Here is a 25101-nt window from a genome sequence, read left to right as displayed (position 1 = left end):
GAAGGCTGATCCCACTCGGCTGTGAATTGGGTGTCCCCGGGTGCACGGTGATCAATTACTTAAGAGAAGACACGGATTCGAAATGAAAAGGATCCCTTCAAGGCTGACGTACCTGGCGAACAAAGGAGGCGGAAAATGATTAACTAAAGTATCATCAATTATCTGAAAGGCTCAAGCAGGGAGAAATAATAGGGGAAATACATGAAAATACATGACAGCCTCGGAGGACTTTATTAGAGGAGTGTGTGAAATTACAATGCAGGGTCTCGGTGACGAACTGTGCGAGGCGAACATCTCCTCCGAGGTGCCAGGGCGTAAGGAGGGGCTCCTCAATGGAGCTGTGAAACCCCAAGCAGGGAAGTGACTAGCCAGGCTGTGCCGAAGCCCTTTGCACCTGGGAAGCTCAGGCTGTCGCACACTGTTAGCCGGGATTGAATGGCAGAGCCGTGCGCGCTCTGAACTCGCAGAGGATGCTGCGTGGGTTTACCAGACCGCGGGGGCCGTCTCTTTTACCCTGGGACTCAGAAGCACATTGCTCTCTCACCTCCTCTCACGCTAGCCCTGCTCCTGCCACGTATCATGGCATCCTACCACCGTTTGGTTGAAGTAGTAGAGCAAAAACAATCTTTGAAGGAGCCTGCTGGAATTAAAAGCCTTTTTGCTGATGCCGCAGCATGCCACCGGAGCTCACCTAGCACAAAGCCACAGGCTCAGGGCTGAGGAGATCAGCTGGTAGCAGCCAGGCACAGGCTCTGGATACACCGTAGAGCAACTCACACGTGATGCGCAGGGTACCAACGCCATATCCTTTCCCATTACTACAGTAATTTGGGGGGGGAATTCCCTAGTAGCAGAGGTCTGCTGGCGTCTGCTTGGACTTCTATCCAAGGCCAGTTCTCCGCACATTCACCCGGCTGTCTGGCCTGCCGTAACTTTTCCACCGCAAGTCCTTCAGGTGCTTATGACATTGCCAATGGCGACGCAGAAAAAAACCCACCATTTCCATCCCATCTGGCTCAGAATCTGCCGAAACAGTCAAGCAGCTTTCAAAAATGACGCACGAAAGAAATATTTCGTGGGTTTTTTCCGCCCATTTGGTGATGGTCTCACTTAGACAGCTACTCCCACAGTTGGAAGCAATGTAGTCAGAAACAGCCTCTGTGAAAACATTACTAAAATTGGGGAAAAAGCAAGGCCATGAAGGAGGAAGAGGAGTGCAAAGGAACACACATACAAGCACAGTTTGCTCTGCTGACTAGAAACAATTTACATGTTAGCAGCTAAATTTCCAGACATTTTTTTTTTCCTTTCTGTTGCAGCTCTGGGATCGCTGGATCCCGGAGCTGGTGGCAGATAGCCAGTGTTCTCAACGGCACCAAGTAAGAGCAAGCTGCCAGACTGAAAAGCAGAGGGCAAAAGAGATGCACTCATGCGAAAGCAGAGAGGATCAGAGAGCCTGCGGTGGAAGGGCAGGTGGAGCCGGGCAAAAGATGGGATTCATCAGCAAAGAGCCTGGAGGCAGGAGCTAGTCAGTGGGGCTGTGACTGACTCTGCAAGCAAATGTCAGAGAAAGAAGAAATTACAAAAGTAGCCATAAAAGAGAGACTGAGGACAAGAGCACAGGCACATAGGAACAACTGGAGAGCAGGGTGGACAAGCAAAAGATCAGCTAGATGCAGAACCATGAATAAAAACTTAGGCCAGACTAACACCATTAAACACTCAACATTTCCTAGCACCTGAGGCTTGGCTTTGTGGTTTCACAGTGGTGTTTCGGTGCTGTCAGTTCTTTCTGTGCAACCCGCACCACGGAGCACCTCGACAGGGCTTCCTTCTGCTCCAGTTGCACTCCGGAGCATGGCACAAGAAGGTCCTGGCACAGTATTCGGGCAGCTGCAAAAGCATACTGGAGTCTTCACTTTCTGGAGAGTACAAAACATCCTCTAGTAAGAATGAGAGTCACAAAACAGAATCACAGATTATCTCCAGTTGGAAGGGACCCCTAAGGATCATCGAGTCCAACGCCCTGTGTAGGGAGTCTCAATCGTACAGCGTTGGACTGAGATAAGAGGGGCTAGCTTCGGTTCTTCGGTCTGCTGTTGATGTCCTGGTGATGTCAAGTCATGGACGCTGCGCCTCATTTCCCCTTCCACCGTCACATAGACGAGAAAGGAACAGCGATGCCAGCTGAGGTCAGGCCTGTTTGCCGGGCTGCTCAAGGGACAGCCAGAAACCTCGGGTGCTGTGAAGTCAAGTTTGTCAGCGTCTGCGAGGTGTCTACCGTATAAACGAAGAAAAAGCCCGTATAGTGAAAAAGTGCTCTGAGGAACAGCACAGGTTTCATTGCTGTGTTTGTGACTCTCAGGCAGTCAATTCTGTGCCCAGCAAGCTGTTAAAAAAAGAGCCTGTCCCTGCTCCCTGGCACCTCGGAGATGTTTGCCTCCACCAGGAAAAACAATCAAATAAAATAGACAATACAGGTCAGAGTTCTTCCAACGAGAGCAGGTTAAAGTCTGCGCTCCGGTTCAGTTCCCATCCCTCCAACAAAGCACTGAGGCGGAATTCCTGCCGTTTTCCCTCCCCTTCATAGCTCTGCCCAAGGTGATATTTCTACTTGCCTTTTCTCCAATCGCTTTTGTATTATAAATGCCTTCCTGGGAGAGGATTTAGAGGTGTTTTCAGAAAACAGGTACACATGCAGGTTATCAACACAGTCCAAGAATACAACTCGTAAGCATGGCAAAGCTAAAATAAAGCCACAGTTGCAGAATTTATAGCTGACAGCCCCTCCTAGGGCTTTGCTCCCCGTCCTGGTAAAGGACATTAAGGAACAAAGCAGAAGGAAAATCCAGAAAGGGTTCTCCATCTTTTCAAGCTCCAAGTAAGAGCGAGCAGGGCCACCCCATGCAGGACACCGTCCCGCAGGGTTTGAGCCGGGTGAGCGTAGCTGGGTGCTGGTAATGGGGTGCTGGGATCGCCTCCCGCATGGCAAAGGGATGGACCAGGCACAGGGCTCATTGAGGGGCTCCCGTCAGGAGCAAAAGGAGATGGGGCCAGAGACAGGGCTGGAGACACAGCTACGGCGTGGTCCAAAGTCCACCCAGGAGACAGGGCTGAACTATCTGTCGCTGACAAAGATCATGCTAAAAAAATAAAGGCCACCACACTGATGGGATTTGCTCACAGCACAGGGTTCTAGTCCACATCCCTCTCCCTAAGCACGTCCAGGTCAGCAAGGACAGATATCTGAACCCGGTGACAACATCCATAAAGGAAACTCTCAGGAAAAGCCGAGTTCTCTCCTCCTACACCAGGTCTAGAAAAGCTGATCCAGTTGCTGGGTATCCATCGGGGAAAAGAAAAGCAGCCACCTCTGCCATAATCACAGTAACACACCTATGCTAGTGTTGCTTGCTCCATTAACTGCACCGACATCTGCTAATTGATTTATCTGATTACCCAGCCCTGTGGGAACGAGCGTGCGGCCGTCCCATGAGCACCTCCCAGGTTGGGATGAAGCATCCCTGCCATCTGGCCCTGACTCCATTCCTTTGTGTAATTGATTTCTCAAAAATCTCGTTTTCTAGGGAGTCCTCTCTAGTAACCGGCGAGCACATATACACGTATCTCGGATCCACTGCGAACATTAGTCCGAGTGAGCGGAGGAGACTGCTTCAAGAGCACACGGAAGCATTTTGGAGAGAGCCTGCGTTCAACTGCCACCTCGCAGCCCTGGTAAACATATGTTCATAAACATAATTTTCTAGGAAAGCAAACAAGTGCTGGGATACTTGCCTTTACGAAAAATAACATGCCATTAAGAGCATCCCAGGGAGCTTACGGACATGCTCCAGCTTATCTATGTCACAGTCCAGAGCCCAAAATTAGTCTTTTAAACCCAGCTTGTGGAAAGGCTGGAGTGCTGCAGCCTGGAAGATCACATTGGGTCTTTACTGTAAGCAGGAGGGCCCCGTGGCTTTGTGAGCCACACAGGCTGCGAGTCTCACAAAGAACTGATGGGGCTTAGCGGGGAAGCTTAAATTAGTGTAGAAGTACAGCACTTGGCTTCCTAGGATTGTGAAGATTTAACTCACCGGGAAACTGCCAGCTCTCTAACAGTGATATATGAATGTCAGCATGTGAGAAATTTTTCTTCAAGTACATTTTTCCAAAGAACTGAATAAACAGCAAGGACACTTAGAGTAATAAATAATGATTTACAACAGCAGTGACAACAAAGTGCTGCAACCATATAGAAAAGTGCAATAAACTGTACATTAGTACTCAGAAGGAAGATAGCCTTTTGAGACCCATCACTAGGGGCAATGACTCGCATCATAAAATCAGCTTAAATGCGCCAAAGAGCTTTAAACTATAGCCGCATCCTTTACACAGATGCCATTCTAAGTTGTGTTTTGTGACAGCTGTAGCATCAAATGACAGCTGGGACGGGAAAATAACCAAGCACGCAGCTTACGGACCTGGGGCAAACGCAGGACCTGGGACTAAAGCCGAACAGCAGAACCAGCAAAAACTTCTAGAGGCCTTTAGAACCCTCTCAGTGCTTACTAATTAGCTTTCTTAAAGTACCGTTAAATCCTAACAAACAGTACTTTGAGGAGATTACGGTTTCAAAGTGCTAAAAACTGCAGCTTGATATGCTGCAAAACTGTCTAGACAAAAACGCTTTCTAAGGACGCGCTAACAAATGCTGTAGCTACCACTTTCAAAACACATAATAAAACCAATTTTGCATCAGATTGAGGACTTAAGCATTTTTTGGTGACAGGAAAGCTCCTTCGCTCCAGCTTTGGGCACAGAGTGTTTTTAAATGGTTGATGTATTTGTTAGACACTTTAAAACAGAAATGATGAAAAAAAAAAAAAAAAAAATCGGTGCCATTTCTGGTTGGAGCCTGGATTAAAATAACTTCTTGCATCAAATATGACGGAAAAAAATTACAAAAGTCTCAGGGGATGAGAAAGTATATTTCTGTGGTTGCCCTCTCATCGGAGCTGAGGTTCAGAAGAAGAGGGAGGGAGGGAGGAAGGGAAGAATTGGGTGGGCTACAGTGAAATGATCTCTTTAATAAGAAATGGGCCATACTGTGACATTTCAGAGCCCTTGGGCTAGAAGACCAAAAGATCTGTCAAGAGAAAGGAATTTCAAGTTCTACTGTGGGTAGAAGGAAACCTGGGAGTCAATCTAGCGAGTTTAAGACCGCAATTAGCTTTGGAGGCTTTAAGAAAAAGAAGATGTAATTGCCGCATTCAAACTTCAAATACGGCAAGCATAACAAGCATTGGTTTCTCAGACAACATCATTGGGGAAATTTTCCACAGCATTATGATCCTGAAACACAAATTAGAGATCGCCAGACCTTTTCTCTCTGAAAATATATTATCCTAATTTTCATCTTATTCAGGCTACTCTCCGGTTCCAGGGAGACTAATGAAGAGGAAGCAAAGACCTGATGAGTTCCATGTGGAGACTACATTTATGGATTAATCCCAACAGGGAGCAAATAAACCTTATTCCCAGAGCTCTCGGTTGGGACTCGACACAATCAATCGAGGAATGGATAGTTATTTATGACTGAGGCTGTTTTGACTTTCAAATAAACATTTTCATTATTTTAAGTGCTACACGGGAACTTAGAATCTGAGCCCCGTTTTCATTTCGATGCCTTGCTCTCCTCCCTCCTAATCCCAAACCACGCCGGTCATTATGATACCGTGCAAACGATACTGATTTTCATGCCTATAACGTTTGAAAGTATTTGCTAAGGTAAAATCCACCGGCCGGACAAAACAGGGAAAAGGAAGGAGGGAAACGGGAGGTGGATCCCTCCGAGAAGAGCCAGTATGAATGAAAGGAACACCCTCAAACTACACGGGGCCTAGAGAAGCAGAGGTGCCCAACTCCGAAAGCCCCTTGTAATCTCGTTGGCACATCCTGATCCATCTTTGTGCACTACTTTTCTCTGTCTGCTCTTACAAGCTATTTTAATAACTGAAGTACTTGAGAGCATTTCTTTTTTAACAGCTCTTTTTCAATTCAAGCATCTGCACCGCTTGCACTTCTAGGTTTTCCCTCCGCTAATTCAACAGGCTTTCCCGTACACATCAGCCACGCCAACACCACGTGGCGGGACAGCATTTTTCACGCGTGCTGGGGTAGGAATCCTTGCCTCTGATTCTGTGAAATCCAGTTTCCTTGTTCAAATCGAGTCCTTAACTGCCCAAGATGAAGGCTGCACGCAGCAGCTTGTGGTGTACTGTGACCTAATCTACACACAGCTTCACTAAGGTCAATGAAGCTACGCTAATTTTTGAGGGAGCTTTTTAAGCCGGTATAGTCTCTTGCTAAATAAGGAGGACGGGGTGAAATCACGACACAGAGGCAGTGCTGGATCTATTCTAGCTGCACCCCCTCCTGCAGCTGATCGAGTTGTGGTCTCATCTTCACTCCATATTGTGATATTTTGTCTCCTCTTGCTTTCTGTAGGGAGACTGAAAATATTGCAAAAAAAAAAAAAAAAAAAAGTCCCTAGAAGAGCGAGTAAACATTGAGGGTGGTATTTTTTCCTTCAGCAGGTAACAACGCACGTTGTACGGCGCCCTCAGCTGCTCTCCCTCCCGCGGACTTGTGCACAAGCCTTCTGGAGTCCTTCCTGTTACACATATCAAAAATAACAGGCGCAACTTTATTTTCGGATTTGGCAGCTTGGGGGGGGGGGGAAACAAACAGAAAAAGAAAACACGCTTACAATAATTTAGCAAAGGTTTCGGTGATTGAGTTAATATCTTCTTCCACAGAAAGCAAATTCAGTTTCCTGACTACTTCAATGCACGCATGCTTGTGTTTTCCTAGAGCATTTACCTTTCTTTTCAGTACGCAGAGGCTTTGCCACGTGAAAGAGAAAAGATGGTTTTAAAAAAGAAATCAATTTGCTAGAGTCTTTATTTAGCTAGTTAGTTAGTTAGTTTACTTCTCTGGCTTAAAGATTAGATGTTTTCTTTTGGTAAAGCTGGATATACCAACTGGCATTGGCTGTATTAAAATAAGGAAGAACCTCAATCAAAAAGCCTCTCCTAAGGCAAGCTTTCTTGTTAATATGCACCAACATGAAAGGCTTTCTTTTCATCCTATACAACTACAGTGTGTGTAAATTGCAGGGGGCTCATTGGCATAAATCTTGGCTGTGACCTCTGAGGTAAACTGGATTTACATTACTTTCTGACAAGAATTAAATGAAGGCCTTGTGGATATATGAACAGCCTTCTAGACTGCAACAGATGGGCATGAATGTGCTCCCTAGGCAAACTATCAGTGACATCTGTGTCCTCCAAATTCTGGTGGTCTCAGCCAATTAGCAGGCAAAAGGAAGGAGAAAAAAAAAAAAAAGCCAGCCTCTGCACAGCTACCCCAGCCAGAGCTGAAGCTGGAGCGCTTCTGTTTAGAAATGGGATCAAGAACAGCCTCCAGCAGCAAGGAGGTGGTTAGCCGGCTGGCTATAATACGGAGGTAACATTACAGAAAAAGCTGAAGTCATTAGGTAGAACAGATATTAATATTAATACAGAACAAATCCCAGCCTCAGCTAAGCCCGCATAAGGCTAGCGTAATGGGCTACCGCGATGGATTTACACCGCTAGAGCAAAGAACTGAGTTTTGTCAGTCCTAAACAGCAGAGGAGGGGTCAAAGTGAAGCCCTGTGCCTGACACAGCTAAGGCAGGCGTTGCAAAAGCCTGGCTCTTGATCCACATTCAAACCTCCACCACATCCCGCGCTCCCTGCAGCAGTGCGAACCAAGTACCTGAAGATAAACTCTGCCTGTGCAGACCTGCACTTAGGAAGCAGAGAATATCTCGAGTTGGAAGGGACCGATAAGGACCATCAAGTCCGACCCCGAGCGTGCCTCCTTGGGTGGATGGGGTCAGGTAAGCAACATACTCAACGGCCGCTGCACCTGCCTGCTCCAAAGCTGAGCTTAGAGCTTTGTGGAAGAGCATTTAAGTCGCCAACAGACCGGGAAAAGAGCTCTCCTGGTTTTGTTTGTTAGAATGAAGTTTGGGATTTCTTAGTGCAGCACGGACACAAAACAGAGCTTCAGTAAAGTTACTCCTATTAAAAAAAAAAAGGGGCTCCAGAGCTTGACTTCACAGCTACCTTAATCAGAGAAGGTCGTTTGCCAGCACTTCCGCAGGAGCAGCCAGGGTGCAGGGTCTTGGGGGTGGCAGGTCACCCACAGAAAGCCGTTACAAGCCAAAGCCACATGGCAGCTGCCCACTGCACGCAGCTGGCAGAAGGGGGTACCGGGGAGCCAAAACTGATCACCGAACTACACAAACGCTGGTTTGCTAAACGCTCGCTGCCCGAGATCCACGTTTTCAGGCCGCTCAATTATACCAGAGGAGTGACCCAGGCAAATACAAAACGTGCAATAAGCCATTCCTTATGAAACATATTCTCTGTCTTAACCAAGCTCTACACCCAGCCGTGCATCCCTCCCATGGCAGCACCTCTGGCTAAAACCAGATCTGCGACGGAGCCGGCGCTGGGTGCCGAACAAAAGCACCTGTTGTTTCGCCCTGGTCATGACTTCTCAGAGAGGCCATTTGGGCGCTTTCCCCTCACCATTGCTATCTCATGTACTACTGGGGATGCAAAAAAGGGAATAATTGAGGGGCAGATCAATAAATTAAAAACTTCTAAAAAAAAGAAAAAAAAAAAAGACATAATGAATTTGGTACAGCACATATTTTTAGATCAAAGATGCCTTTGAAGTGACAAACCCTTAATCCATAAACTACTGAAGCACTTCCTTTCTCTCCCAAACTACTTGTTGTCAAATAAAATGGAAGTTAAGGAAATTATCTTTATCTGAAAATGGCCAAAAGAAGCCATCACCTAATGACAGCCTTGTCAAAATGACAATTGGGGAAATTGTTAGGAAGGGGAGGCCTGACGACTGGAGGAATAAGCTTGCTGTTTGCTCTAATCTGGTCAGGCAGGCCCCACACAATTCCAGTCAGCTTGCTGTGTGAAACAGCTAAGTCTTTGTCAATGCAAGCAGGGGCTGGAAAGACTTGTCTTTCATGAATATGTATCACCACCCTCCACGTCTACAGAAAAAAACCCTTCCAAACGGCAAAATAAAATAAATTAAAAAGAAAAAAAAAAACAACTATCCACCACCATAAAAAATAAATCCCAGAACAACAAAATCCTAAGATATGGAGCTGTGTGGATAGAAAAAACTACTAAGTAATGAAAGTGCACGTTTTGGAAACGGAGCCAGAAGGATCATTTTCCCAAAGGCTTTCTTTGGACTTTTATTCCCCAGCAGACTGGGATGTGGCACTTCAAGTCATCACTTTTAAGTACACAAAAGCAAAACGGCCCATGGGGGTATATAACGTCTATCCCTGTATTTTATATCTAGCATTTGGCTGAACGTGCTGCGTGGGCATCCAGCCCCAGGCCACGAATACACACCGCTGGGCTGGTAAGATGGAGCCTTACATGAATGCCTGCTCACTTGTCTGAGGAGGAAAGCACCCACAGCAGCTCCAAATGCTTCCACAGGCAAAGGTTTCAACTTCAGGCACTGAGTCAGCTTCGTATCAGGGTAACAAATTTCCTGTGATGCTCACAAATACGTGACATTAAACCTAGAATCATCTTTATGTTTAATAAACTACATACAGCGCATTAATACACTAAGAACGGGTTCCTTTACACGCAACAACGCAACCGAGGCTTTCAGAAGTGGCCAGTAATTTCCCAGTGCTCCCACTAAAACAATTTTCTGAGATGTTCAGGACCTTTAGCAAATAAAATCCTTCACGACATCTCAAGTCGGACAGTTGGAATCATAGGTACCCTTGAAGTTTGGGGGCTTTTTTTTTTTTTTTACATATACACAATATTAAACTTTAAGCATTCAAAAGACTGGCGTAAAACTGAAATAGGAGGGCCAAATCAAGCCTAGCAGACTGCCAGTTGAAGCTGATGGACAGACACAAAATGCCTTAAAAAGATGAAATGGCTCAGAAACGCATGTCAGAAATATTGTATCTCTGCAGGACTAATGCTGAAACTCTTGTAAGCCCGAACACGGTGTTTAAAGCAAAGGAAGGGCAGACGGGGAGAGAATGCAGGATCGAACCAAGCCTACGCCTGTTGCAGAAAACCTAAATGAAGATATTGTAAGATGCGGTGGATTTTGTCTCTGTCGGAGAGCTATGGCACCATTAAAGCATTCAACAATGTTGGAAAAGTGACTTTCGAATGTTTGTTATCTTTTTAACTTTGCTCGTAAAACTGCAAACTAGATCTTTATTTACTACAGAGAGCTCGTGGTGATATTACAAACTTCAGTTTTTCTCCAAGTAACAAACAGAAGATGAAAGTTTGACTTCCAGCAGAGATATCAAGACACAATGCTCAATTTTAAGGTTTACAATATTATGCAATGTTTGCTGTAGACATTTCCATTTCATTAGCATATTCTACTTTACATGAAATCCAGCAATGAATGCTGTCCCTGATCTAAGGCTAATCCTCTTTAAAGAGCTACAGGCTATATTACATGTGGCCACAGCCACGGTTATGCCATGGCTAAATCACTTTGAAGCCTATTGAACAGTGTTCCCTTGTGAGACTATACACAGAGCCATAAACCAATGCTCCCTGTGCTGTGAAATCCTACTGTTTTCATCACCCAGAGTTTCTGTAAGGGACAGACCCTCCCTAGTCCCAAGCAAGGGGCTGCACAAGAGATCCGCGGCTGCCTTCGCCACCTCTCGACGCCAATTTACAACCGGAGCCTATACGCCTGCAGTAACACAAATGCCTTGTTTCTAAACATCATCAGACAGCAACTGCTCCAAGGGAGGGTTACCAGAACAATAAGAGGTAAAGATGAACCAGGCACCTGCTTCCTCGGGCAAATCCTCTCGCTCACAGTCCAGCAAGGCTTCTGCAATACAGCAGGTTACAATGGCTCAGTCTGAAAGGGCGACGGCAAATATAACCTAGAGTGAGACAGAAGAAGCCAAAGTGAGAATGTTTATTGCAGTGTGGTTCCCTCCTGTCTTTCTCTTCCTGCCTCTGTTCCACCTTCGCTCCCTTTCTGTGGAAAGCCTCACATTTATTTCAGCAAGGTTTGCACTTATTTCAGGTCTAGTTTTTGGTCGCTTAGTTTTAGGATGCCAGCTAGAAAGCAAGAGCGATACCAAACTGATTCACTAGAAACTACAATTAAAGCCTAAACCTGAGGAAAACGGATAGTGTTGTATCATGCCAGTAAGCTCCACAACATCAAGACATCGCAGGTAGAGTAGTTCAGGACATGATCATATGTATCTTTAAAGACAAAAAAAGGGTCATGTACCTCCAAGACAGGCTGCATCTCTCACAGTTGGGTGCCCTTAAACGCTGTAAACTGAGATAACGGAATAGAGTTTTTATTGCTACACAGCACAGAATGTGGAATCTTTAACACCTTAACACCTCTACAAATTCAAAGCGAGGGGATAAAAAAGAAGAAACGCTATATTCACTGGTCCTGCTACGTATCTGCAAAAGACAGTTTATTTTAGGGCTTATCTTTAACTTTTCAAAATAACTTTGTTCAGTCACTGCTTTTGAAGCGAGCTGGAAAGGTTGGTTCTGTTCGGTCTGCATTGTATACGTGAAATTATCTCCGTCTAAATGGTGTCAAACCAGACAGAGCCAGCAGATTCAGTCTCTGTGGTAAAATCTTGGTCCCGCTGAGGGCAATGTTTAAGCTCCTTGCTATCAAAATACTGTCTCCTCCACAATGTTGATAATCCAACACATTTAGAATTGCTACTATATACCTAGGAGAAAAGACCACATCGTCCCTCGTGTGGCAAACGTAAAGAAGTACAGAGATGGTGTTTTGGAGGCTATTCCAAAGCGCGCTGAAGTCGTCAAGCTCCTGCTTTCAGCCAAACCATTCCACAGAAGTCTCTATCGATTGTCACAGTTTTTACACTCCAACGGATTTGCTTCAGAGCAAGAGGAAACAGGTTTGTTTTTTTTTAATGCAGCAAATAGATGTTAGTATTGTTATAACCTTATCAAGTCCCAACACAGTATTTAAAATACTTGCCACTAGCCACACTATGTATTGTGATGCTGCTATGTGGCCACTTTGAGAAAGTGCAGCTTCCTCAGTTTACTTCTCTAGAAGAGGACATTGCAAAGAGCAGAGAACACCAAACTGAAAGGCAAGGCTTATGACCTGGGGAGAACATACTTACCTCTACTGTAACCTTTGTAGGAAACCTGGACGGTTGTTCCGGTTCTTGCAAAGAATGCTGTTGGTCTCTTAGCGGTCACAGTTGATCAGCGAGATTATAAAGTTTGATAAACCCTCACTCGACGGTTGTAATACACCAGTTCAAGCCTTCTCTTGTTCAGATCTTCAACGTGAGATTTGATGCGAAAGATGGAGTTTCCACTTGCTGGCATGCCCTCTGTCGCACAGAACTCAAGTCAAGGTGTCACGCTGCGCTCTGGGCCACCCACAGCAACACAGACTCCTCTTAAGCAAGCCTTGACGAGGTCCAGCCTCGCGCAGCTTGTGAATCTGACAAGGTCAAAAACTGAGGTATCAGGAAGATATCATAGGTCACACGTAGGAAGTTCACAGGGTATCTGTAGGGGGGGAAGAAAAAAAAAAAAAAAATCACACATGAATTGCATACTACTTGGAAGCAATTACAGAAGGCTTATGTAAGGAATTGTAAGGAAGCAATTACAGAAGCCTTATCTGTATGCCAAGTATTTTCTCTTTCTAGTTTGAGATAAGTTCCACAAGATAACAGATGTAGGGAGACGTACGTGCCAGCTAGAACTGTAGTGACGTACAACTAGGGGAACAAAACTTCAACGGGTAAATCACCTCCGCGTACAAAGACGGGAGATGGCTACCAAATTATGGAAAGCTGGACCCACGGTTATTGGTAAACAAAGAGAACGCCGGCAGGGCTCACCAACAAAAACCCCACAGCTCTCTAACTATTACTAGAAGGCACAGGGGAATCCTGCGAGCAGAGTTACAATGAGCAGCTGTGCACAGACTACTCCTCCCCAACACGTTTCTAAGTTGCACAAATTATTTTTTCATTTTCAGCTCTACTGAAATTCATTAAGACACTCTTCTCTGAGAAACGTGATGCTCCAACACACTTAAGACTCCAGGCTTTGTTCCAACTTAAAAAAAAAAAAAAAGACAACAGGGAAGAGCTAACAATTTTTCTTCTGTATCAGGGCTTAAAGATGATTCGCTTTTAATTTTGAGCAAGAAGCAAGCACCTGCTCTTTGGCACTGATCCTCCCTTACTCTTCTTTTTCTGCTTCTTCTCCCATGAAAGCTGGAATTACAGGAGCTTCTCTCCCACCCAGCTGCATGAACCTTCCTCCAAAGACACAGCTGTCAGTAAGAAGGGGCTCCAAGTCACAAGGAGCACCTCCACCTCCTTCCACAGTGTCCCTGCTGTGCTTTCTTTTTCTAGCCCTGGATCTCTACCAGCTATTTACAGAGAGGGCAGCCATCCTGTCAACAGAATAAGGAGAGACACGCTGAGGACCCACTGCTGGGTCTTGTTGCATGATGCTGACAGACAGATCAGTCTGTTCCACCTCCCAGTCTCTTCTCGGTGTTTATTTCCTTGCTGCCCCATGACTGCGGGGTTTCACTTGTCCTGTAAGTCACTCCCCAGGTGTCTGCTCCTGAGCAGCAAAAGCAGACTGGGGAGAAAGCAGAAGTAAAGGCAACGGGATGGATGAAAGGGAGAGAATCCAGACAGAGGGAGAAAGGCCCCAGAGAAAAAACAAACAGAGGGTGGGGGGAGCGACAGAGGGGGTAGGAAAAACAATCAGGAGGATGGCGAGAGGGAAGAACAACAGACAGCAAGAGGGGCAGGAGGATGGAAGAGAAACTGAGATAGCAGACAGGCAAGAAAGAAGCAAAGGGGAGAAGTCAGAGGGGTTCAGAAGGGGGGCCAAGGGCAGATCGTGATGTAATAAGAGAAAGAAAATGAGAACTTGGAGAGTGGGATAAACAAAGTCCATCTCGTAAGAAATCGTTCTCTTCAGACGTCAAGGTGAGCTTCCTCATCAGTTTATTCAGGTCAAATGAGACGGGAAATGGAAGAGTTCTTTTTCCAGAGTAAACAAGGAGCAAAGAAGTAAATAAACATAGAGGGAACTGCGCTCTCTCTTCTTCCTTTGGAAGACCTCCTCTCTGCTTCACGCAGTGGAGCTGTTCTTGGCACCAGGAGCTAAAAGTTCAGCGAACGCAGCTCCTTCCCATGCACCTCTCCTCCCTCTCCCACCGAGATCCAGCTGAATATCTTGCTTTATCTTTGGAATACACGTGTCTTTGAGAAGGGCCTATTTCTTCTCTGTTTGAACATGAAGCACTCGGTTGCTGCACGGTAATAACAACTCATTGCAGAACCTAGCTATAGGTCATTGCATACTCTGGTACGCCTTTCCCAAATGAACTCTTGTAAGTTACCACTACCATTATTATTGTTAACTTACAAGTACCAGGACAGGTCTTGCAATATCAAAAAGAAGTTTCTGACTTAAAAACAAAAAAAAACAGGAAAAAAAAATACAAATCCAAAACCAACCAAACCGAAAACCAAAACACCAAAAACCCTAAAACAAATGGTGGCTCCCCATGTCTGGTCACACATTGCCACCTACTGGCACCCGCCCCTGTACCCTCAACAGTGCTAAGGCGGTTTGGATCAAGAAACGGGCTGTGATGCAGAGAGGAAGAGCAGCAGGAGGACACAGGTTGGTATTTGAACCCAACACGCGTGTCACAGGTGTAGACAGTGAGTACTATTATACACTAGCATTGCCCACGCCCAAGCAAACACGTCCACCAGCTTGGATTTTATGGCTCTAAAGCAGCAATCAGCTCTCACCAACCTCCTCCTTTGTGTCTCTGTACATTCCCGAACAGGCGAAGGACGATTTCGGGTCACCCCTGTGCCATCCCAGGAGAGCTGGGACAGGGGAGGCACAACGGCAGCGTGTCCCCTGCCACCCGGCACGCCCAGGCCCACAGCCGCCCTGCCACAGCAAGAGAAGAGCCAGGCATTTAATGCTGGGGAAAGTCAGCAAACAGAGCACATATCCCTCGGGAGCTGTGCCCGCCGGGCTGCACAAACCAGGGGAACGCGGACAGAGCCGAGGGGGGCAACTCGCCCACCTATTGTGCTCTTCGCAGGCTCTCTGCTAACCTCACCACACAGGCTCCACTTCACATCTTTCACACGCTTGACATCGAAACACTGCTTATGTCCCCTCGTGGCGAGAGGCCAGCCCTGCAGAAAAACGGCATCTCTGCATATTTACCTTAAAACCAAACCCCAACACATTCAAATCCACTGCGAGTATTTCTAATGCAAAGTTTGACAAAAGAGGTTCTCACTAGGTCACAGCATCTGCTTCGCTATTCACATGACGACACGACTGATGAGCTGTACCAGCGACTGTGAAAGCCGCCAGAAAACCACGGAAATCATACTTGCACAACATTTACAAGTGCTGTCACCCGTTACACCTGCATCCGTCCTGTCACACAGCTGGCAAACCTAAGCACTACATCAGCGGCCTTGACAACCGCATGTAAAATCTGGCCTTGGGAGAGAAGGGCAGAACCGTGGCGAAATGTCAGCGCCACTGAAATCAGGCCAGGCTTGCTGTTGATCCAACAGGATGAGGATACTTTCATCAAGTTACTTTAAATAGCAGAGACAAAAAGAAAGTTTCAGACTGGTCCAGACTACTGCTGGTCTCATATCTTGCCTCAAATGTCCGCAGAACAGCTTTTATACAATAAAAGAGACAGAACTACAAAGCGCATGATTCCCGAGTGCCCGAGAACTGTTATCACAGCGTTCCCAACTCGTGACCGACCAGGCAGACCATTAACAGCCATACCAACTGCACCATGTGCCAGAGCACTCAAAAAACCCCGAGGGATGTTCTGGTAAGGTTTCTTACAGTGTGTTCAAGCATAGGGAGGAAGCTTGGGAAGGAAGGTTTCACGTTAAGTCATTCAGAAGGAATTAGCTGGAACACAGATATCCAAAACCAGTCTTTCCACTCACTAACCCAGAAAACACTTTCTATAGCTCTTCTAACCTACCATGAACTTTCCAGAAAGAGAAAGAAACATATTTGCCCTCACTGACTCTCACATTTTCAAAGCCGATCATGACTGAAAGCAATACGAGTTCCTCTTATTTTTCCACTTTCCAGCTTTGCCTATTTAGGCTCTGGAGTTATCCAAAGCCTTACAAATCAGTTGTTAGAAAAACAATACATCACGGCAGCCAAGCCAAACCCACCTCAGCCTTTCAGCTGACACATTACAAATACTTAATCAGCGCAAACGGCTAGCATCGATAATGTGCCACCAATAATTACACAGAGAAGCCACACCAGGCATAGGTGAGCAGGAAACAGCCATTTAAAGTAACGAGCGTGACTTTTCCTAGGCCTTCCTCCTCTCTAGGGATTGGCAAGGCAACGAATACAGGTGTCTGAAAACCAACCAGCTGGGAGGCAACTTGAAAGGAGAGCGTGGTTCTGCTCCACCTTTATTTTCATCTCCCACGCTGTCTTCATAATCCAAGGGAACGCCGCGTGCCACCGGCTTTGCAGTCCGGCGTGGGAAGGCTCAAATTTCCCTCACCTCCATTACCCGTCGGATAACTCCAGGGATGCCAGAGTAGATTCATGCTCCGGAAAGGAAAGCACACCTGGGGAAAAATCACAACCCCAGGAGAGGAAGGGGTTGTGCAGACAACACAAAACAGGACAGCAGCAAGAACGCTAAGTTAATGTTGACATCAGCTCCCCTGGCCCACGTCCCAGTGGATTGCTCACCACACAGTGCAGCTCAGCCCTACAAAGCTTTCCACATTTATTTGCAGTTTCACTTTTAACCAAAGAAATTTCAAATAAAAAAAAAAAGAAGTTATTGTAATACACTTTAGTAAACCACGTAACCACATTAGCAGGAAGATCACCCAAAACAGCCATGAGCACAGAGTGCCTGAATTTTTTTTCTCATACAAGGCAAACTTGGAGTCGTTTTCCCGAACCTGGCAGCGTTTCAACAGTTAGAAACTTACGGAAGAGAGGAGCAGTAAATCCAGTTCCTGTTTTCTCCTGTAGGAAATCACCTCGAGCTATGGTTAAATCATAAACTAATAAGGAATATGTAGTTAATATGAGGTTACGTCATCCTAGAAAATCGGAAAAAAGAGTACTTACACACCTCAATAGGTACAAGTATCAAAATAATCCTATCAGAAAAGCTGTCTCAGGACCCGGGAAGCAGGCTGTTTCCGGAACCAAAGGGCTGACAGGAATTACAATCATTAACAGATGCAATAAATAGCAGGGTTGCACAACTCTGGCTTTTCCAGAAGGCAGCAAAGTGCTTTTCTGTGAGCACACACACCCAGCCCTGCCTGCTCCAGGAAAGGCATTCTGCTAAGGGAGAAACTTGGAAGAATCTGTTTTCCTTTTTTCTGCTTTTCAACATGACTTCTCGCGAAACACAGTCTAACCCCTTTTTTTCCTAATGTAAGGGGAGAAGGACATAGGCAGCAGACATATGAGCCTGTGAACAGATAAAAGCTATTCTACAAGAACTACAAAGGAACTTATCAAGCCATGAGTAATTTACCTGATTGTTGAATAAATAAAAGGAACCCGCAAATGAGAAATAGTTTATACGAACCAACACAGTATTTCACAGCCAGTGCCAAACCAATCAAACCTACGGTATCTACCAAGGAACAACACCTTGCCAGTCACAACACCGTCCGTACAAGCACAGATAAAGGAGGACACCGAGTGTCTAGGATTCAGACTAAGACGAAACAGGTTTTTTCTGCATTCTGCCTCTTGGTCTGTGCTTGGGAGTAATCTTACTTAATAAGAAAAATGACGCAGCTGAAAAAGAGAATTGCTCATTTTTTCCTACCAGATGGCAGGGCTACCTCAGGATTTCTAGTAAAATGAAAAGTTTTCAGCTCAGCTTAGATCAGCAGCCAAGGAAAGATTAGGTTTTTTTCCTCAAAGGCAGTGCAATGAAGCTGAACCACTGTTGCTCAAAGCAAATAAGCCAATATTCTAAAATACCTGATTTAAGAACACCATCAGTCAACTGTTTTAACGTGCTGCTTACTAAAGCATTTTACTCTTCAAAGTGTTAATTTGGGGGTGAAACTGAAATTATTTTGCCTGAAACCCTGAGGCTGCAAACTCTGGATCGTATCCTTGCCATCTCTGTGACTACTGGGTTGAGTAAGTTACTCGCAACCAAGAGATTTTTAGATGTCCACATAAAACCCCAGACAGAGCTGAGGTTAATTTTTTAATTTTTCCGGTTTATTCACTGTAATAAAAGGAGAGCTCGGTGTACTTTTTGGGAAAACAACCCAAGTTCTTCCTCCGGTCCCACGGGAGCCTCAGTGCTTCCCACCCTTGCCGCGGCCCGCTGCCCCCGCCTTCCCTCACACAGAGCCAGCCCCCGCCCCGCTGGCGGGAGGGCCCTGCCGCCGGCCCAGCGCCCGTTCCCCGCCTCCCCGCCCGGCGACGCGGGGAGCCACCGACCGGCGGGGAGCCACCGACCGGCGGAGAGCCCTTGGAGGCCGCAGCCGGCCCCGCACGGACCCTCCGGGAGGCGCCTGAGGCCCGCTCCCCGCGGGAGGCGGCCGGAGGCGGGCGTCGTTCCCGCCTAGGGACAGGTGAGGGAAGAGCCCCGGCCGGGCTGCGGTGCGGGGAAGGGAGCGTACCGGGAAGGGTGGCCGGGTCCTCGGGCACGGGCAGAGCGGGATTTCTGCAGTGAGATCCGACGGAGGTGGCGGCTTCGGCGGGGAGCGCTGTCGGGAGGTCCTGCCCTCGCCGTGCCGTGGTCCCTCAGGGGCGGGCGGGACAGAGCCCGGGTGCGTCCATGTGTTGTCAACAGCTTGGGCATATTCTCGCCCAATGCCAGCAAAGGTGGTATTTTTAGCAAAACAGAGGTCGCTCTCGCAAGTTAGGAGCTGTCAGAAGTCCGTTTGGCTAGGAACTGTTGGCTTGCTGCGTACGTGCGCCAGTGCACCGGGCAAACCAGACCCGGGACGAGCAGAGCTTGAAACACAAGCTGTGGTCTGCCGGCCTCCTACCTCGGCTCTTGCAGAGGGCGAAAAATAGGCTGGTGACCACGGCACGGCACGCTGGGACACAAAAAGCATAGCTGGCCTTCCGTCAGGCGCTTGAAAATCATATTCTGCGCTGCCTCTGGCTCAAGATGCGCTGTCATCCAAAATGAAAGTTAAATAACAAAAGAGATGTTATTCTCCTTGAGACCCAGGTTGAACGCTTACGTTCTGATTTGGAGAAGCAAGTTGGCAGAGCTCTCCGAGCGATAAGTTGTAGATAGAGAGTTACGGCTCTTCAATACGTTGTTAAACACTCAAGTAGGAGCCCTGTGGTTCTCAAGTTAGGCAGCCTGGTTGTCAACGCTCTGTGCCATTCTCCTGTCTCTAAAAAGGGGGATAACGAGGCACACTGAAGGAGATGATGTTGGGAGAAGGGAAAGAGGTAAGACGACAATTTGTTCGACTCAAATTCAGGCAGAGACAACATTCCCCTGCCTTACAGTTGCAGGGGAAATCTGGATTTAACTATCAAAAGTTTCCCTCTCCAGTTAGAGCTCTCCGAAATCCTTCTCCTGTCCAATACCCTCTAGTAAACAGAAACTCCTTGGGTATTTACCTGAAAGTATGTTCAGTCCAGCCTCAAAATAACCGTTTAACGCAGGACTCGGCAGCTGAGCCGGCTGCACACAAGCAGATCGCAAACAGCCAGCGGGGTCTGCGGGAGCTGCGGCGATCCGGGCTCAGCGGGTGCCGCTGAAGCAATCAGTGGCACTTCGTCCCCTTCCCTAATTAATAAATGTCGCCACGTGTAAAATCCGGAAACATGCAGATAAAGACGACATTTTGCATTGATTTGATACACAGGTGTATACACTTGCAGATTTCTCAAAATACTTTTCTTGGTATGCCTGTTTTGCCCGGTCCTGATGCCTTTCAGAAACCAATTAAGGAAGTCATTAACGGAAGCAGAACGTGCTTTTAAGTTGGTATCAGATTCAGCCCAAGCCTCGAGACAGAAAACTGTCTCCGTAAGGCCGATCTGCCAACTAAGTGACATGGCTTGGTTTTCCCCTTTAACCAAAGCTGACCTCATGTAAACGTCTCACATCCTCTTTACTGGTGCGGAACGGCGAAGGGCAGAACTAAGGGCAGGAGGAGACAGTCCATCCTCCTGCTCGCGGAGCCGCTTCCCGCTCACCGGAATCGAGGCATGCTACTAGGATGAGGGATGGATACCCATCCCACTGCAGCTTGTCCTACAGACGGCACAGGAATACCCTTCCGTCGGGGCATCTGTCAAAAGCATCGACAACATTTCCTAGTCTGTTTTCAAGTGAGCTACTTGAAATTTTGTATTTCTCTAATTATCTGAGCTTGGTAGAAGCACTGTTGGAGCCTCCTTCAGTCAGCAAGCTGAGGTTGCTAAACTGCTGTGTCAGAACTGTTGCTGTTGTTGCGTTCAAGGTGTAAGAAGGAAGCGATGTTGAGGTTTCACGCACAAAGTGACACGCGGATACACCACTATTCCCTGCGCTTGGAGTTGATGTCCAGTGCTATGATTTAGCCTTACAGAAAACACTAGTCAGAGTGCTTAACTGCAGCGGTGATTCACCTACCCATAAAAACAGATTAAACTGTAAGCTGCTTTTCAGCATCATTGACTGAATAGAGGTGGTGAGAAAGCTCAGGGTCGGCGTCCGGCATGTCGGGAACTTCACGCAATCTAGCAGGAGAAACGTGACAAACATCTGCACTACGTGATGCCAGTTAAATGGCTGCTCACATGTTTCTCTGGTGAGTAACTGAGAACTCATTCTCTGGTTCCTACTTTAAGGACCTGGCCTTTTCTTTCTTTAGACTGAGCTGCAGCGCAGGAAAACACTGGCCTTGCACGTATAGAGGACCAGATCACAGCGTTTCCTAAGGTATCTCACAGATTTTATTTGGATGCACTGCAGTTGCTCAGACTTTAGGACAGAAATCAGTTCATAAGCAAGCGTCTCTGTGCTGCATGCGAGAAGCTTAAAGAAACAAAACCCTAACAAAAATTATTTGTTATTTTTAGTGCCTAGGTAAGTACTTCTGCAGCAGATAGCTGGGATTTTCCAATAGGCAACAGGGAAACACCTAGAGTTGGTGACAACTCCTCCTTTAGGTCTCACTGATATTCCAGCTTCTGCGTTCATTTTACACACGGTCAGGTCAGTCACTTCTAAACACTGTATTTTGTGTCACACGAGGTAAATTCCGACTAACAAGCCAAGAGTGCTTTATACACATTTGAAATATCACTGCCTACAGTCAGATTGCATTTGTAAAAGTCGTTTGTCTGATACCTTCTAGTCAAAGGACTACGCTGTAAAACAGAGCACGCAGGCCCAGGCAGTACTACTACATTTTTAAGTCCATGAAGTAAACCTTACTGGCGCCTAAGTGCCATATTTCTTCCAAAGATAGATCTACCTGTGAGATCCTCCTGAAGAAGTAGCTGGCAGCAGCTGACAGTCGCGGGTGTTTTCCAGAGTTCTGCAGTGCTACACAGGCATGGCCAGAGAAGCCAGGTTGCCTGCTGGGAAGAGTTTGGCCCAGAGCAATCTGTCACGTAGCCGTGGCCACCGAACGAGTCTTTGGCAAAGCGGTGGGGAACGATGGCTGGCATGGCCTGGGTAGGCTCAACTCCCACTCCTTCGTTCCAGCGGCTTCATTACATTTACTGTCAGCCAATTTGCCACAAATCACATACAGTCACTATACTATAGTATATAAAGTATTTTAACGCCACGCTGAAGCCAATTTTTTTGGTGCTGCAGGGGTTTCATGCTGTGATTTTACTTCTTTCTTGTAGTTCCGAGGACTCATTTCATCATGACCTCTTTTGAAGAAAGCGAGACGGAAGAAACAGTAACGTGTCTCCACATGACCTTTTACCATCCTTGCCAAAAAGACAAGATGATGTTTCGTTGCTTGAATTTCCATAGGCGAGAACAGGTCAGGGCAGATGAAATGGCCAAGTTTGGCCGCGATTCTAATGTCTGCCATTATAACTTAATGGATACTCGTGTTTCTCGGATTCAGTTTTCACTGCAGTTTTACAGGAGACTGAACAGCTCAGAATTTTGTTTTGAGATCAAGAACATGAGCAAGAAAACAAAACTGATTGTGGGCCAAACAGAACTGGGTTACTTAAACAAAATCGACCTGCCGTGGAAGTGCATCATTTGTTTTGGGGACTACCAGATTTTAGCAGAGGTTCAAGAAGGGGAGTCCATGGATTATTTTGAGACTGACTTACGCCTGGCCGAAGAGCCAATCGTACAAGAAAGATGCCAGCCATCACTGCCACCTATACCGGAGAACGGCATTTCTTCTTCCTTGTTTCCTTCCCAAGGCAACAGCCCCATGGAGACTGATGAAAACGAGTCATGCTAGCAGGGAGAAGGAGGCCGGATCAGATTTTGATCATTTGAAACCTGCACAACTTCCGAAATTGAAGGCTGTCATCTCAGTCCACTGTTCTTGATGGTTCGCACCGCTGCGCATCAGTCTTCTTGCTTGCTGTTTCCAGCACAGGCGTACCAGAACGTATTTGTTCAGCAGAAACGGGTTCCTGCCGCTGTCTTCACCAGGGCACGCGCGCTCTCTGATCACCCGTTGGCCACGTAAACGTGTGGGAGACACGAAGGGCCACTCGGATCCATGACAGCAGATTCGATTCAAGAACTGTGACGACATGCCTTGAAGGTATATTTAACAGGCATTAATACAGAGCATGCAGAACAGTGTTTTAGCCCCAGCATTGGTCAGCTAACTAGGGACACGATGTCTCGCTACATTTTTTAATGCTTCGTGCTTTGCTTTTGACATGGAATTCCAGACAGTATTTTCAAGCCTAGGTTGTAACTTCCCAGATTTTGCAGCTGAGAAGCACTTTGTCAGCATAGTCCTTTCAAGTTAATGTTTTTATTAACTTTGCAGCGACATTTTTCTTCTATTCTTAAAATGAATTAAAATATATATTTAACTACTATATAAGTTAACTACTTTTGCTTGTGAACGTAAATAAACATGCAGTGTCAGTGATCACGGTATGTAAAAATACAGATAAATTTTGTAATAAAAGCATTTGGTTGCCTAGTAAGGATTTGCTGTCTTCTACAACCACAATCTAAAAGCACTTAGGGTGAATAAAATTATTTCCAGGACAATCCAGGTAAGAAATTTTCAGTGGTGCTATTCCAGGCTTTCTAAAAGCAGCATTGCTCCGGGATAAGAGTTGACTAAAATGCTTTCAGCACGTTTTCTATGTCTACCCCCCACCCCAAACTCTCTTACAATTTTGTTTTCATTTAAGTGTTTCTCAGGCTGTTTCAGTTAAGTTTTTCTTTGCTAGGGGCTCAGCTTTTCATAGGCACTTGTTTTTTTGCCAAGCATTTCAGTTTGTTTGAAAGACACACCGGAAAGAATCAGAACAGAGCATACGTAAGAATTACCCATCTTATCATCCCTAAACATTAGGCTGCATTTCAGCATTAATCATTCCAATAAAACCGGGATTATAACTGAGGGGAGGACAGCTGAATTACACAACGTAACCCGAGATCACGGCAAACAACCACATGTGGGAGAAAGTCATGGGAGAGGCCATGAAACTCAAACACAAGCTTACGCAGGATTTTGTTTGTCTCTTCATCTCATCCTTGCCAAAAACACCTTCTTCCCATGTTTTCTGCTCTTTGAACTAGGCTCCGATACGCAACTTCTACAGTCTTTGGCCTAGGTGCGCAACGCAGCCACCGTCTTGGCACAAACGCCTCTGCCGCGCACCCAGCCCCTCAGCTGAACAAAACAAAGCCGAGTAGGTGTCACCCTGTCACCGGACACGGCGCTACTGGTTGCAGACTTCCAGTAGTTGTTGGCTGCTCGGCTTTTATATGCTTTTGACCTGAGTCTTCCTAGTCTTTAATTAGACAGAGCAGCCAATACCTGCAACTGCAAGCTTTTTCTCTAGAAAAAGAGAGCAAGATGCAAATGCAAGCTGAAACAAGCTCCTACACATAAAAGCTTTTACATGCAATCTCATATAAAATGCATGGGATTTCTTACGTTCGCTCATTTGGCTCGTGTGGGAGGGAGGAGGGAGTGTTAGTTTTGCATTCCCAGTAAACAGCTCTCTTCCTATTAGCGCTCATAAATTATTATGGATGACATGCAAGTTCTTGCTTTATACTGCTTTGGGCTTATAAACCAGGTTGCTAATTCTACCACTAAGCAGCATTGTTATCCAATTCCTATTCAGTGGCCCCGTCACGTAGGACTTAACCTATGACACTGATCATATTAATTGCTTACACTTTCTGGGCTATTATCGAAAGAAAACTGACAACTCCCATCTCAAATTTTCAAGCGCAATATATAAACAGAAGCATGTACAAACAGTACTTACCTGAGAAAAATCTTCGGTCTGGTCTGCAGAGTTCAGAGTGCTGCGTCTCCGTAGATTTTGTGTTCACTCTGTACAGAGGATATCCGCATATCTAGAGCGGAGCATTCCTTAGGTACATCTCCAGGAACCAGGAGAAAACCTTGGGAATGGGAAAAAAACAAACAACCATTTAATGGTTTCCAAACTAATCATTTCTACGATTATATTTACCTGGGGTAAGAATCAACCCCAAAATATGCATTAAAAAATGAATCCTCTCCTAAGAGGATCCTATCACTGCGTTAGTTTGACCAGCAGAAGTTAAGCTTGACTGAAGAAGGAAGAGTTGTTTCAGTACGGGCACAGCAGAACGTATTTTGTTCACCAGAACCAGATTCTGCTTCCGCCTCCCCTCACCCCAAGGCTGCCATTAGTCATATATGGCTAACTTAATT

General features: G+C 46.2%; 1 protein-coding gene across 2 annotated transcripts; it reads left to right on the top strand.

Moving 5' to 3' along the window:
• The first annotated feature begins 18695 nt into the window (after positions 1–18695).
• TIFA (TRAF interacting protein with forkhead associated domain) lies at positions 18696–23247 on the top strand. Of its 2 annotated transcripts, none has more exons than XM_082315138.1 (2): positions 18696–18828; positions 22070–23247. In XM_082315138.1, exon 2 carries the CDS (start codon positions 22090–22092, stop codon positions 22651–22653), a length of 564 nt encoding a protein of 187 aa, XP_082171264.1. In that variant the 5' UTR covers positions 18696–18828; positions 22070–22089; the 3' UTR covers positions 22654–23247. The 2 variants fall into 2 exon arrangements, with proteins under 2 accessions (XP_082171264.1, XP_082171265.1); XM_082315139.1 differs by lacking the exon at positions 18696–18828 and adding an exon at positions 21092–21149.
• The last annotated feature ends 1854 nt before the right edge of the window (positions 23248–25101 follow it).

This window comes from Platalea leucorodia (assembly GCF_965183815.1).
Source record: "Platalea leucorodia genome assembly, chromosome: 6".
Lineage (NCBI taxonomy): Eukaryota > Metazoa > Chordata > Aves > Pelecaniformes > Threskiornithidae > Platalea > Platalea leucorodia.
Note: the sequence above shows the minus strand (reverse complement) of the source record. Positions and strands in the feature narration are given on the sequence as shown.